At 44.4% G+C, this 13,269-nt stretch overlaps 1 protein-coding gene across 2 annotated transcripts in view; it reads left to right on the top strand.

Annotated features, from left to right (window-relative positions):
* LRIG1 (leucine rich repeats and immunoglobulin like domains 1) overlaps nt 1-13,269 on the top strand; it is a 110,922-nt gene that overhangs the window by 29,336 nt on the left and 68,317 nt on the right. For both annotated transcript variants that reach the window (XM_033131663.1, XM_033131662.1), the window contains exon 2: nt 6,694-6,765. In XM_033131663.1, coding sequence (XP_032987554.1) covers nt 6,694-6,765 — 72 coding nt within the window. The remainder of the gene's footprint in view (nt 1-6,693; nt 6,766-13,269) is intronic.

Here is a 13,269-nt window from a genome sequence, read left to right as displayed (position 1 = left end):
CTTTCTAGGAGGTCCTGACTTTTTTTTTATTTTTAAGTTTTACACCTTCTATACCTTATTTAACTTTTCTGGCCCTGTTTCCTGGTACTCTTCCTCAGAAACCATGCTCTTTTACTTTTCTTCCTGGTTTAACTAAGGTCTTGTATTTTTCTGCTAAACCTTTCTCATCACAACTGATCTTTCCTGCCTGGAACCCACCTGGGCTCAGTGGCATCCATGCCAGGGATGCTGGCCCAGTGATTATTTTCAAGAGAAACTGAAACTTTTGTTTTTTTGGTGAAAACCTTAGGTTTCTCCAAACACTGTTCAGTGAGAAACAAAGGTGTCTGCTGCCCAACTTTGGCCCAAGTGCCACAAGTTTGCAACTCCTGGTCTACCGTTCACCAGATGCTTGCCATATCTGGCTGGAATTATTTGGTCTAGAGTCTTATCTGACCAGTGGGTTGTAAAGTCCTTAAAGTCGAGGACTAAATCTTATCCTAATTTGTGTCAGAACTTAACCACAGCGCAGTAGACAATGCAGGCAAACAATAAATGTTTGTTGAATTTGATATCTGTTGGGTGCTAAAGGACAAAAACTTAGACCTGTATTTAAATTAATCGTGGGCTGGGGTGATGTGGGTGAACCGGGAAGGGAGGGGGCACATATAAGATGTGTGGGATTATGGAAGCAGGCCTGGCGACTTCTCTCACATAATGTCTTAAGCTTCAGAATTCTGAAGTCCCCGCTAATTTCTACAGCTGTTTTTAAAAAGTAGAAGTAGGCGGTGACCCTGGGATCCTCCTATGGCTGATGTCTATTAGCTGTTCTTTTGAGTTGCTTATGAGCCTCATTTGCATAGAGAATTATCTATGTAGCATTTTCAAAAATTGAAGTAAGTGTGATTCATTACTTTCTTAAATATAACTGACCAAAAGCTTTCAAGATGAGCTGTGTATGTCGAGGTAATAATATCTGAGTGATTTTGCTTAGCTTACTGAAGAAAGATGGCCGCACCGCGGGACGTTCTGCAGCGCAGAGTGCGAGTTCTTGGATGAGGAGCCAGAGGAATGATCCAGTTTAAGATGCAATTTCATTCTTAGTATAAGCCTTTAATATGTTTTATCAGGCTGTTGAGTGGTGGCGTTTGGTTAACGAGGGGGAAACATCGCAATAGAAAAAAAGATGAGGACATCTGATAGTCTAGATTTTAAAGGAAATCTCTGATTCTCGTAAAACCTGATAATGTGGGTCTAGGGAACATAATGTGGAGATTTCATTGGAACTTGGTGTGTACTACACATAATTCCTCAGAACGTAAAAATGCAGCAGAAACAACCTTCAAAGCTGAAGGGGTTAGATAACTTGAATAAAGTCGTATGTTCTTCCCTACTCATGCCCCTTGCAATTTGAAAGGACCGACCCTTTTTCTCCCAGCTAGTCCTAGGCAGGTAACCCCTTTTTAAATGGGACGTGAACAGTGCAGTTTCTGGGGTTAAGAAGAGATGTCTAGCTGGAGCCCCCAGTCTCCCGAGATTCCCGGGCTAGTCCCGGGCCCCCAGTAGCGCTCAATATTTAGGTCATTGGATTGCTTCACACTTTTCTTTCTGGCTGGATTATTCATTTAGCAAATATCTGATAGCTTAAAAAATGCAAAGTACAGTGACGTTCAGGAGTCCAGACAGGGCTGAGTAATGGGAAATAGCCTGGCCTGGAAACCAAACTGAATATAAAAACTTCTGTCCCCAGGGAGTGCTTGTCACAGACTTAGGACTCGTTCCTTCCACCTTGAATTATGGTTCCTATTAATGTTGTAAAATACAGCCATGCACTGTGCCGCCCTGCCCAGCGAGGGATTTTGTCTGTGTTGTCAGTGGTCGGTGAGCAAAGCCTGATTTTGAGGATGAAATGCTAGTTACGTTGTCCAGCTCGTTGGGGTTATTTCCTCCTTACAGCTTACTCTAAAGCAACAGAACTTTTAACCCTCAACTTCCAAGGAGTCAATGCATTATTGTTTGCTAGCCTTGAATAGCCTTTGCCAAGTTTATAATGTGGGGTTCTGGTTATAATCCAGGAAGATGCTGGTCGTAAATACTGGTTAAGTCTATAGAATTTCACTCAGAGGGCATTTGTTATTATGAGTGTCTTCCCAGAGAATTGAGTTTTCTGAGGCCCTGCCCTTTTTTGGGATGGTTAAGAACTTTGTGTGCCTGAAAGATGTGGACTGACACCCCTGTCCATTCCCCCACCACGTTTTTAAACAAAGCTCTTGAATTATTGGGAAATTCATATGTATTGTTAAAATCCAGCTTCTCCTACAGATGCCATTTCACTTTCAATATTTGTTGATGATTGAGAAATATGTGTTGGTTATTCCATGATACAGCACAGTTGAAGAGACATTTCAGAGATGATGGAAATGCCCTCTGTCTGCATGGTGCAGTGTGGTCGCTAGTCACATGTGGCGTTGACAAGTCCAGTATGGCAAATGCGACTGAGGACCTGAGTTTTTAATTTTATGTAATCTTAATTAGTTTAAATATAAACGTCAGTAGCCCCCTGGCTAGTGGCTGCTGAATTGGACAGCACAGGTTTACATAATGGTGGGGATTTCTCAGCTATTTAAAGCCTTAGCTCTTCTAATTCTATGGGGCTGGGGAAGAAGCCTCGTGAGGAAAAAGGCTCGGCAGGCAGATTGTTGCTATGTACTGTTAAATAGTTTGTTTTTCAGAGCAGATAAAACCTGGGTAAAACTTGAGCTGTTCTCAGCGGAGGTGCCTCTTGTGTGTTCTGCAAATGGTGGGCTGGACCGTCGTCTTTCAGCAGATTAGCTGAAAGAATCTCTCTGGCTGGGCTCAATTGTTCCAAGATTCACGCACCCTTTGTACAAGAGTAGGGAAAATTTCTGTTATGACAATGGCTGACAAAATGTTTGATGAAAGCTGCAGTTGGCAGTAACTAAATTCCCTGAGCTTTCTCGTCGCTCCTCTGTGCTACTGAAAGGTGCAGAAATGCTTTTGACAGCATCTGTCCTGCTGACAGACGAATTGTTTTGACAGGAGAATCTGAAACCTTCAACCTAAGAAACATTCAGATGTCCGGCTGGGTAAGGGGTGGTCATGTTTGCAGAAATAAGTGAGATGCTTTGGATTTGTGTGCATGTCAGCTGCCACCTGAAAGAAAGTCCTCATTAAAAGTTTTTCACTGATTAACCCTTTGATGGTTCCTGGGAACTGAGATGAGAATTCATACCCCTCTCCTCATAGTTCTTGGGCTGAATAAATGTATTTCCTTCATCGTTGAAAAACGAGTGTCAGTAAGCAATAGCAGTCAAAGGGTTAAAATAAAACATTTTATGTAAAAATTGTGCTGGAAAAATTGTACCAAAGTTGATACCAGCATTTTTCACCATAGCCAAGAGATAGAAAAACCCAAATGCCCACCAACCAGTGAATGGATAAACAAAATGTGTACATACACACACACACACACACACACACACACACACACAGGAATATTATTAAGCCCTGAAAAGGAAGGACATTCTGACATATGTTACAACGTGAATGAACCTTGAGGACGTTATACTAGGTGTAATGAGCCAGACACAAAGGGACAGATAATGTATGGTTCCCCGTACAGGAAGTATTGTTAGTCCCATTTCAAAGACAGACAGTAGAGTGGAGGGTGACAGGCCTGGGGTGGAGGGTAGCGGAGGGTGGGGAGTCAGTATTTAAAGGTGGAGAAGACGAAAAAGTTCTAGGAATGGATGGCGGTGATGGTTGCACAACAGTGTGAGTGTACTTAATGCCATTGAATACTTGAAAATGATTAAGATGGTAAATTTTACATTATACATATTTTACCACAATAAAAAAACTATTATGCTGGGAGTTTGCCTCCCTGAAATGAGCAAACAACAAAACATCTCTGAGGATTTTATTTCAGATTACATTTGTCAGGGAGAATATAGTAAATATTTTTCCCGTTTCTTGATAAAGCAATTGATGATCAATAGCTTGCCCCGGGTTTCAGGACTAGTCGCTTCTCAGACTTAGAAGCGAGGCTGCTCTGGTCCAAAAGTGGGAGCCTGAGCTTCAGCCTCTGTCTTCTCTCTGGTTGCTGATAGGTGCTCCGAGAGAATTACCTGTCACAGCCAGCCTGCTCGACTCTCATTTGTTGTTAATGACTTTTCTAGTTCATTGAAGGTCAAAATGTCACCGCATCCAGGCTGACCCAGTGAGGCTGAAATGTCCACTTACACATCTCTTCATCTTCATTGCTACTTACTGGGATCTCAGTGTTAGGTCTTCATACTGTTTGGCTTCTTGCTAAGACTTAATTATGACAGACCCCTTTTCAAGTAGCCTTGAGGTGATTTCATTCCAGATAGCTCAAAATGGGACTATCAGTTAATTGCTCAAGGAGCCAAATCCTGTGAGCCCCAGCTCCACCCCTGGCTGTGTAAATAAGCCACAAACAAGTCATTTATTTTGAACCTCATAGCCTTCAGACTCAGTGGATTAGAAGAGAGGTTGACAACTGGTGGTCCTCAAGCCAAATGTGGCCTGCAGATAGGTTTTGTATGGCTCATCCAGGGTTACTTTTTTTTTTTTTTAAGACTTAAAAAGATTTCAAGTAAGAATTCAGAGTTTGAGCTTCTCTTGAAAAAGGAGAAGACTGGTCTGCACTGCCCTTGTTGCTGGAGACAGCAGCAAATGCCCCTTTAGATGGGCCGGCAGGTGGGCACTGCCGTGTTGGCCTCCTCCCAACCTGGCAGGGCCACCATGCCTTCCAAGCTCTTGCCTCTGTGGCTTCTGAGTCTTTTTCTGGAGTCTCCTGCCGCTCAGCAGCTTCCATTACCTGACATGATACAAATGTTACAGTCCTTATAAACTCAGTTATCTCTAGGCCAGACACGATCATTCAGTCCCCCCTTTTTATGACAATGTGCTCAAAATGGAAGACACTTCCAGTCTGTCTAGCCCTTTTTCTGATGTGGGCGAATTCTCTCCATTGGTGGGTGTTCTTTTCCACGTCTAACCTGTTGATTTCTGTGTGTCCAATCATAAATACCCCCAAGTGCAGACAAGCTCACACTTGACTTTAATGTGTGGTTTTAAAAATTACCACCCTCAATTTTTGTACAGTAACATAATCTCTGGACAAATTGCATTTAATTCAGGCTATGCCCCGAACACTGATGTACCATTAATTGCAAATGCAGTTTGACTTTTATTTAGATGAATGTCTTGAGTTGACAGAGAAATGGCTATCAGCTCTAGGTTAGTATCGATTAGAATGTCTCTGGAGTAAAAGATAGTTGCCACTTACGTGACGCTGCGTACCCCTCCAGAGCTAGATTTTAAACTCATTACTAGGAGTACCGTTAATTGGTAGTTCTGTCAATGGAGTTCATAGCCGAGATGAAAAATGTTAACCTCTTTGGCTTACACCGGACTGGGTGTATTTTAGTGGCAGGGACCAAGGTACTGTGTACAGTAAGAAGTTAGGGCCCAATTGGATCACATCTCTGTGGATTCTAATCCAGAAAGACTCATTAACCTAGTCTGGTTGAGGGTGTGATCTGAGCAGCTCCCCTGACCACACATTTCCCAGCTTGTTGCATGTCCGCTTCTAAGGGTACAGCTGGGAGCGGGGAGGTGTCGAAGGGGACAGAGATGTAATTCTGAATAATTGTGACAGATGCCATCGTCTAGAGAAGGCGGCTCACACGCGTGGCTTTCACTGCCTTTGGTTAACACCAGCCGAGAGTTTCCTGTGACCGTGGCTTCTCTCTCCTGAGTGATTGATCACTCCCAGTGTGTATTCATTGATGCTAGGGATGCGGTGTTTGTACATATTAGGTTGATGCAAAAGTAATTGTGGTTTTTGCAGTTACTTTTAACCTTTTAAACCGCAATTACTTTTGCGCCAAACTAATAGTTTTATGATTAGGATCTTTCAGTGTTCACTTTCTAAACAGTCCCTTCACCCTTGACTATACATGTACGTGAGTTTTAGTCTTAAGTTCTTGTTTAGACCAGGGTTTCTCGACCTCTGCATGTTGCTGTTGACACTTAGGGCTGGATGGTTGTAGTTAAGGGCTGTCCTGCGCATTGTAGGATGTTTAGCAGTTTCCTTGGCTTCCACCCACCAGATGCCAGAAGCAAACCCCCCTTTCCCCACAGTGGTGACAACTAAAAATGTCTCCAGAGATTGCCAAATGTCTTTCCAGATTGAGAACCACTAATTTTTAGACAGGGATGGGTCAGTACCTCACCCTCTCTTTTTCTTTACTTGATATTGTTTGATGCTTTAGAAAAACATTAATAAAAAAGTATCATTTAGAATAGCCTCGGACTTGACAGGTTACAAAGCATTTGGACCAGCACACTTCAATGTAGGTAGAGGCCTAGCTTACCTTACAGTTTCTTTGAAAATTGCCAAGTGGTGAAATGGTATTGATTAAAATTCATTTGAGGTTAGTCAGCTTCAGGTGGTTGGAGATTTTCACAGCGACTTGTTTATGGATGCAAGTGTGGAGGAGGTGTATCTGTAAATCTCAGTATCAGTAGGTTACTTAAAATAATGCACGAGATGGGGCAATCATGAGGGAGAGGACTGTTTTTTCAGCAGGTAGAGTAGAAGATTCCTGAAGTTTGGGTGTAATGTAATGTAATGATTCAATTGCTTTCTTCTTTCTTTACCAGAAACCTGAGCTACAATAAACTTTCTGAGATTGACCCTGCTGGTTTTGAGGATTTGCCGAATCTACAGGAAGTGTGAGTGCTTTTCCCCAAACCTCTGGGGGTCTGGAGGGATGGAGAGCTCCTTGGGAAAACCCTGGGGTATTGCAGCATCACTCCCTCTCCTACACCAGCAGTCTAAACTTGTTACGTGCGTTCAGGTTGTCAGTGTCTTAGCCCATCTCTTCTTCCGAGGCAGTCAGTGATGGGTGTGTTACAGTCTGGTAGGTACGGACTTACGGAACTCACAGGAACATGGTGGGTGTACAGGAGAGTCCCGCTGGGTTGACACGCCTGGCCGGTACTTCTCCACAGTCCCCAGGCGAGTGGAGCAGCGGGGGCATATGAGCCAGCCCAGCTCTTCTGTTTCCCAGGAAACAAAGGTATTGAAGTATGGACAATAGAGGTGTACCTTTTCTCTCCCATCTCCAGAAAGAGCCAGGCGTTACTACTTTTGGAACACTAGGCTTGCTGCCTCTTGCAGTGTCCTTTAAATCAGGCCTCAATCTTTTCTTTTTCTTCTTCTTCTTTTTAATGTAAAGAATTCTGTTTTTAAAATGGATGTTAGGATTATCAGGAATTTTAGTTCCGCAGAGACTTCAGAGACACTTTCACATAGGTCATGCATACACACTGCAGAAAATTTGGAAACTGGAAATATGTAAAGACTAATTAAAATCACCAGTATTATTACCCAGATATAACAACCATTGTGAACACTTAGTGAAAAATATATATCTCTACACATAATTTTGGGATCAAACTGTATATCTATTATGGTTTTTATATCTGTTCCCTACATATACTTATATTTTTTAATACTTTATTATGTAAATTAAAAATTTTTTAATATCCCATTTTAATTTTTATGTAAAACTACATACTGTACACATGGATATTCCATAAATTATTCACCCAATGCTTCTATTGTTAGACATTTTTATTAGATGTTATTAGGTAAGTGCTTTACACATTTTGGTTATTATATATAACTGATAAAAGTCCTTATTTATTATTCAGCGATTCCATTGTTAATAATTTATCTAAAGGAAATTTAATTTCATCAGCTGGTGCAATTGGCAAAATACTTGTATCCCCTACCCCATCTCTAAATTCTCCACATTGGCGTTTGTGATTTCTGTGTCTGTTTAAAGAAAGTTTAAACTTCCAAAGCTGGAAGGGGCCCTTGGCAATAATGCTTTGTCCCAGGCCCTCCTTTTCTGATCGGGTCGACAGGCCAGTGGTGGGAGCAGGGAAGTTTGAACTGGGGCATCGTGTTAGTTTGCCGTAATAAAACGTCACAGACTGGGTGCCTTAAACAACAGAAATTTTTTTCTTACGGCTCTGGAGGCTGAAAGCCCAAGATCGAGGGGCCGGCAGGGCTGCTTTTCCCTGAGCCTCTCTTCTTGGCTTGCAGACGGCTGCCCTCTTGCTGCCTCCTCACATGACCCTTCCTCTGTGTGTGCCCATTCCTCGGGTAGCTTGTGCTTGTCCGCATGTCCTCTTCTTAAAAGGACAGTAGTCATATTGGATGAGGGCCCATCCATAGGACCTCCTTTAACCTTAATGACCTCTTTAAGGACCCTATCTCCAAATATAGTCACATGCTGAGGTTTTGAGGGTTTAGGACTGCAACATGTACGTTTTCAGAGGGCACATTTCAGCCCATCACAGTCACCCAAGATGATAAATCAGTTCATAAAGGAGCGGTGGGGTCCCTGATCCAGGCTGCTTCCCATGCCTGTGGTGAGGATACCCAGCTTCTTGTGTGAAGTCTCGGCGCTTAGTGGTTTCTTTTCGAATTGGACAAAATTAAAATTGGGGTTATCATTCAAGCTTTCATTAACATTTATTTGAGTGCCTCCTATGTGCCCCGCCCTGCTCTAGATGTGGGCGGTACAGGGCTAAGTAGGACCGACACACGGGTGGGACTAGGGTGAGGCAATGAGGCATTTGCCTCAGGTGCAGAATTTAAGGGGCACTCACAGCTCAGCATTTGCAATAAGGGATATTTTAACGCAATACTTAAAAAATAACAGTGACTGCAAAGAAATCCATGATGAGCAAAACAGAAAAATTTAAGTGAAGACCAGGTCAGTGTTACTGAGTCTTCCTTTTGCCTCAGGTTCCAAGGTGGCTTGCTGTGGCATTGTTGCTGATCCTGTCTTGATGTACAAGCACTGATATTTTGTTCATCATGGATTTTGTGGTACATTCATTTTGATATTTTAAAAATAATTGCTTTAAAATATTTTTTTTTCCTGGCCACTGGAAACGGTATGCCGCCCCTCAGCCAATACCAGGCCTGCAGACAAACCTCTTAGAGTTTACATTATAATGGGGGAAGACTTGCACGAATAAGGAAACCAGTGAGACCTACTAGTGATAAGTGTTAGGGGAGATAGAACAGCAGAATGTGAGGAGTTTGTCTTTTGTCATTTTGGAGGGGTGATGGCAGAGCCGGGAGTGGTCAGGAAGGTGATGACTGAGCAGATGTGTGGTGTGGAGAAGGGGCTGGAGATGCAGGGCCTTAGGAAGGAGGAGGCTGAGGGCCTTGCGCCTGGCCTCCCGAGGGCAGGTGTGTGGCCAGGTCCTGGCAGCGCTCATGGCCCAAAGCTGCAACCATCATGAACCCCCATCCGCTGGGGGCGTGCTCGATGTTCCTGGGCACATTTTCTGTGTTGTGTTCTCTAGCTCTCTCGTTCCTTCCCCAAACAAGCTTTCAACTTTTGTTTGGTTCAGCTCCCTTCACCTACAGCCTTCAGTCCCTTCTACTTGGTCCTTTTTAGAACTTATATCTCACCCAGGTCACGAGCCAAGAGCATCTGACTTCTGCTTGTCCTTCACTGGGGATGCTGGTTATGAGTCGTCTTTTTTTGTTTTTGTTTTTGTTTTTGCTATTTTATTTATTTTTCAATTACAGTTGACATTCAACATTATATTAGTTTTAGGTGTACAGCATAGTGGTTGGACATTTATATAACTTATGAAGTGACGCCCCCAAAAAGTCTAACACCTATCTGACACCACGTCATTATTATAATATTAGTGACTATATTCCTTATGCTGTAGTTTACATCCCTGTGTGGTTATGTCTTACAAATAAATTTCCCACGTGACAACAGCCACAGCAGTCCCCACAGCACCGTGCTAAGCCGTCGGTGAATGCTACCTCATTGAGCCTCACACCAGCACTGGGACATAAATTATTTTCTTTACAATCATTTTCTCCCCTTCACAGAACAGGAAAGAGGAGCTCAGACAAGTGAAATAAAGCTGTGCAGTGTTACGTGGTTGGTAAACCTGAGAGTTGAACTTAAATCCATTTGATTCCAAATCTTAGGCATTTAACCCTGAAACTGCACTGCCCTCAATCCCCACGTCCCTCATCTTAACCTGCAACGTTCAACTGAAGAGTTGTTCAACACAGAACATCCAGTGTTTATCCACTTGTGTCACTCTTTCTACATCAGTCTTGTCTTTCTAGGCACAGAGTATTTCCTCCCACGCCTCCAGACCTCTTATCCAAACCCACAGTATCCTCCGAGTCCAGCTCCCTTCACCGTCACAGCTTGGCTTTCCTCCCTTCCCTGCATTCCTGCTGTGTCCCTGGGCAGGACAGGACCCCTAACCCTGTCCTGTGTGTGACATCTCTCCTTTCTCCTGCTAATGCACTCGTGCAGGTCGACCATAGCTGGCCATTGCACTACGCGCCGTACTCATATTGCCACTTGTACTTTTTTCAGACAGCTGAAGGGACCAAGGCACCGAGAATTGGCTGGAGTTGCACAGCTCGTAAGTGGAAGAACTGGGCCTGCACGCCCCCAGTCTGGTCCCATGCTCTCTGTGGCAACACTACTTTCCTGAGTGTGGGAGTTGTAAAGGCAGAGATTGCATTGTATGGTGTAGTGGGAAAAACACACACTGGTAGCAGACAGACCTGGGTTGGAGTTCTAGTTGGTCCCTAACCTGAATGTGTCCCTGGACAAGTTACTTAGTGCCTCAGTGCTTCCTTCCCCTTGTCTGCAATGTGGACACAATAACACATGATTGTTATTATTACAATTATTAATTGGAGATGACATCCAGGGCCTTGTACATGCTAAGCACTCACTGAATCTTATTTCTCTTCTGCTACGTTTCAATCACTCAGCCACCCAAGCTGGGTGCATTAAGAAACAAATCCCTGAGGGTCAATAGGTTGACCCTTTCACCACAGAGTCTGACTCCAGTCCTGGTGTCACGCTGTCGATGGGTGAGACAAATTCCCCGAGCAGAGCAGCACAGCTTATCCCTGATTAAAGATCTGGGTCTTTCCTGAGGGAATTCTGACACATCGTGGAGGCAGAAAGAGGCTGTCAGGAGTGAGGGCCGGGAGGTGGGGAAGGATACTGAAGAAAAAAGAATCATATTTGCGACACAATTGCTTCTAAACTAACTGGGCTCAAGGGTTTCCCAGGACCTATCCGTTCTTCTCAACGCTGCAGAGCCATGTGAGTCTGGACACCTCAGTGCGAGGGGAACCACAGGCTGGCAGAGCTGCAGGCGGTGGTTTTCAGCAGTGGTTTTATTTTGGAGGCTGGAACCACAGAACACCGTGGGCTGGTTGGAGAGAGAAAGCGAGCCCGTTGGAGGCCCCTGGAGGACATGAGGACACTTGTGCAGCTGCTGCCAAGCCACACGGTCTTCACTGCCCACAGCCCTGAGGAAAGCCCACCAGGGAGGGCCCCCAGCCAGGGGTCCTGGACGGCGAGGCTCCTCTATTAATAAGAGGGGCTATTTATACCATTCTCTTTAAAAACTGCACTGGGATCATGTTACTGCTGCCTGGCCCGAGAAGGCTTCATGTGGGTGCTGTCGTGTGTGCTTTCCAGGGCCATTGACCTAAAACGTTCCTGCAGGCAGCGAGGAGGCCTGAGTGGGCCCTGCCTGTGGGTATTTATGGCTCACCCTCTTGTGTCTCAGACTTACGCTCCCCAGTGTGTGTGGTGTGCTAACGGAGGGGTGGAAGAACGAGGGGGTATCATTTTGAGCCACTGCTTTTTGGCTGTGAATTACCACCACCTGTTAAGCATTTACTCTATATCTGGCTGTATCCTAAGCTGTTCGGTTTAATTATTTCAGCCGGATCCTGCCAGAAACCTGTGAAGTTGGTACTTGTGTTAATCACATTTTTTGGAAGAGGAAACTAAGGCACAGTAAGGTTAAGTGATGTGGTAAAGGCCATTCAGTGGGTAGGTGGTAGGATTGGGGTTGAATGTACCTAGAGTGTCTGATTTAAAGACCCGAGCTGTAAAATCCCCTCCTAATAATTCCTGCTGCTCTGTAACTGGGCCTCAGTTTCTCCTGTTAGGCCAGGGTGATAATGTAGTACCTTCCTCAAGGGGTTCTGTGCCATTCAGTGAGGCACTGCACCTCAGAGCCTGGCGCAGAGCAGACGTTAGCCCTTTTGTTGTTGCTTACGACCCAGCTGTCGCTGTACTACAACATCTGTATGTGGCCATCTGGTACACAAACCACATATCATAAAGTCTCGCCAGTTATTATTTAGTAAGCCCTACTGTCAAGTAACTGAAAGCACTGATAATAACTGATAGATTAAATGGCCCCAACTCCAAAACCTGTGCTCCTGCTACTGTCAGCTTTCTCCCTTTTAAGAAGTAACAGTAACTGACGTTCCAAGCCCTTGCTCCTCTCTGACTGTTATTAATTGCAGCTCTCTTTGTGTTTGGAAACAATCGAAGTATCTACAGACAGCGGAACGGCTAAATTTATGGGTCATTCATGCTGCTCATGACAGCAGAGGAGTACTCGGCAGCTGGTTAAAAGAGTTACGCAGAGCTCTGAGAGATACTACTGTGGGAGAAACTGGTACAGAACAGTCAGCATAGTACACGAGTATCGGTGCGAAAGAAAACGTGTGCATCTCTAGAGGCTGGCGGCAGGAGCTTCCTCTGGGAGGCTGGCCAGAGGACTGAAGTGCGAGGAAGTTTTATTTTTCACTGTATATTCCTGGTATTCTCTTGAAATGGCTTGAAAATTTTACTGTGTGCATATATCAGCTATTAAATAAATAAATAAGTAAGGCAAACAACAAACAAAATATCCCCCAAAGCTCTACAACCTAAAATTACTTCTTGGGTTTGTTTTTCATGTTCGTTGAAGCCTAATTTGATTGGGTAACAGTAAAGGACTCTGAACTGCCCTTTTTAACATTTTGCATCTTGGAGAATGGGAGGACTTCTTAACCAAACCAAGTAAATGGGAGTTTTGGAGCGAGCGGGGGTCCGGAAGCCTGGGCTGGAAAGAAAGGCCCAGCTCCAGGTGTGCAGTGGGATCAGGTGGCCCACGCAGCCCTTCGTGTCTTTCTCACACCTCTTCCAGCGCCTGGGGTGCGCCACGAGTCCCAGTCATGGTCTGGGGCGTCTGGGCACTTCTTGGTCTGCAATCATCAGGGAAAAAGTCAGTTGAAGACGTGATAGAGGGTTTTTAGGGCCTTGCATGGAAGCACACTTGGGGGGCGTATGAAGGGTGGAAGAC

This window comes from Rhinolophus ferrumequinum, chromosome 17 (genome assembly GCF_004115265.2).
Source record: "Rhinolophus ferrumequinum isolate MPI-CBG mRhiFer1 chromosome 17, mRhiFer1_v1.p, whole genome shotgun sequence".
Taxonomy (NCBI): Eukaryota; Metazoa; Chordata; class Mammalia; order Chiroptera; family Rhinolophidae; genus Rhinolophus; species Rhinolophus ferrumequinum.
The sequence above is the reverse complement of the archived record's forward strand: the minus strand, read 5'-3'. Positions and strand labels throughout refer to the sequence as shown.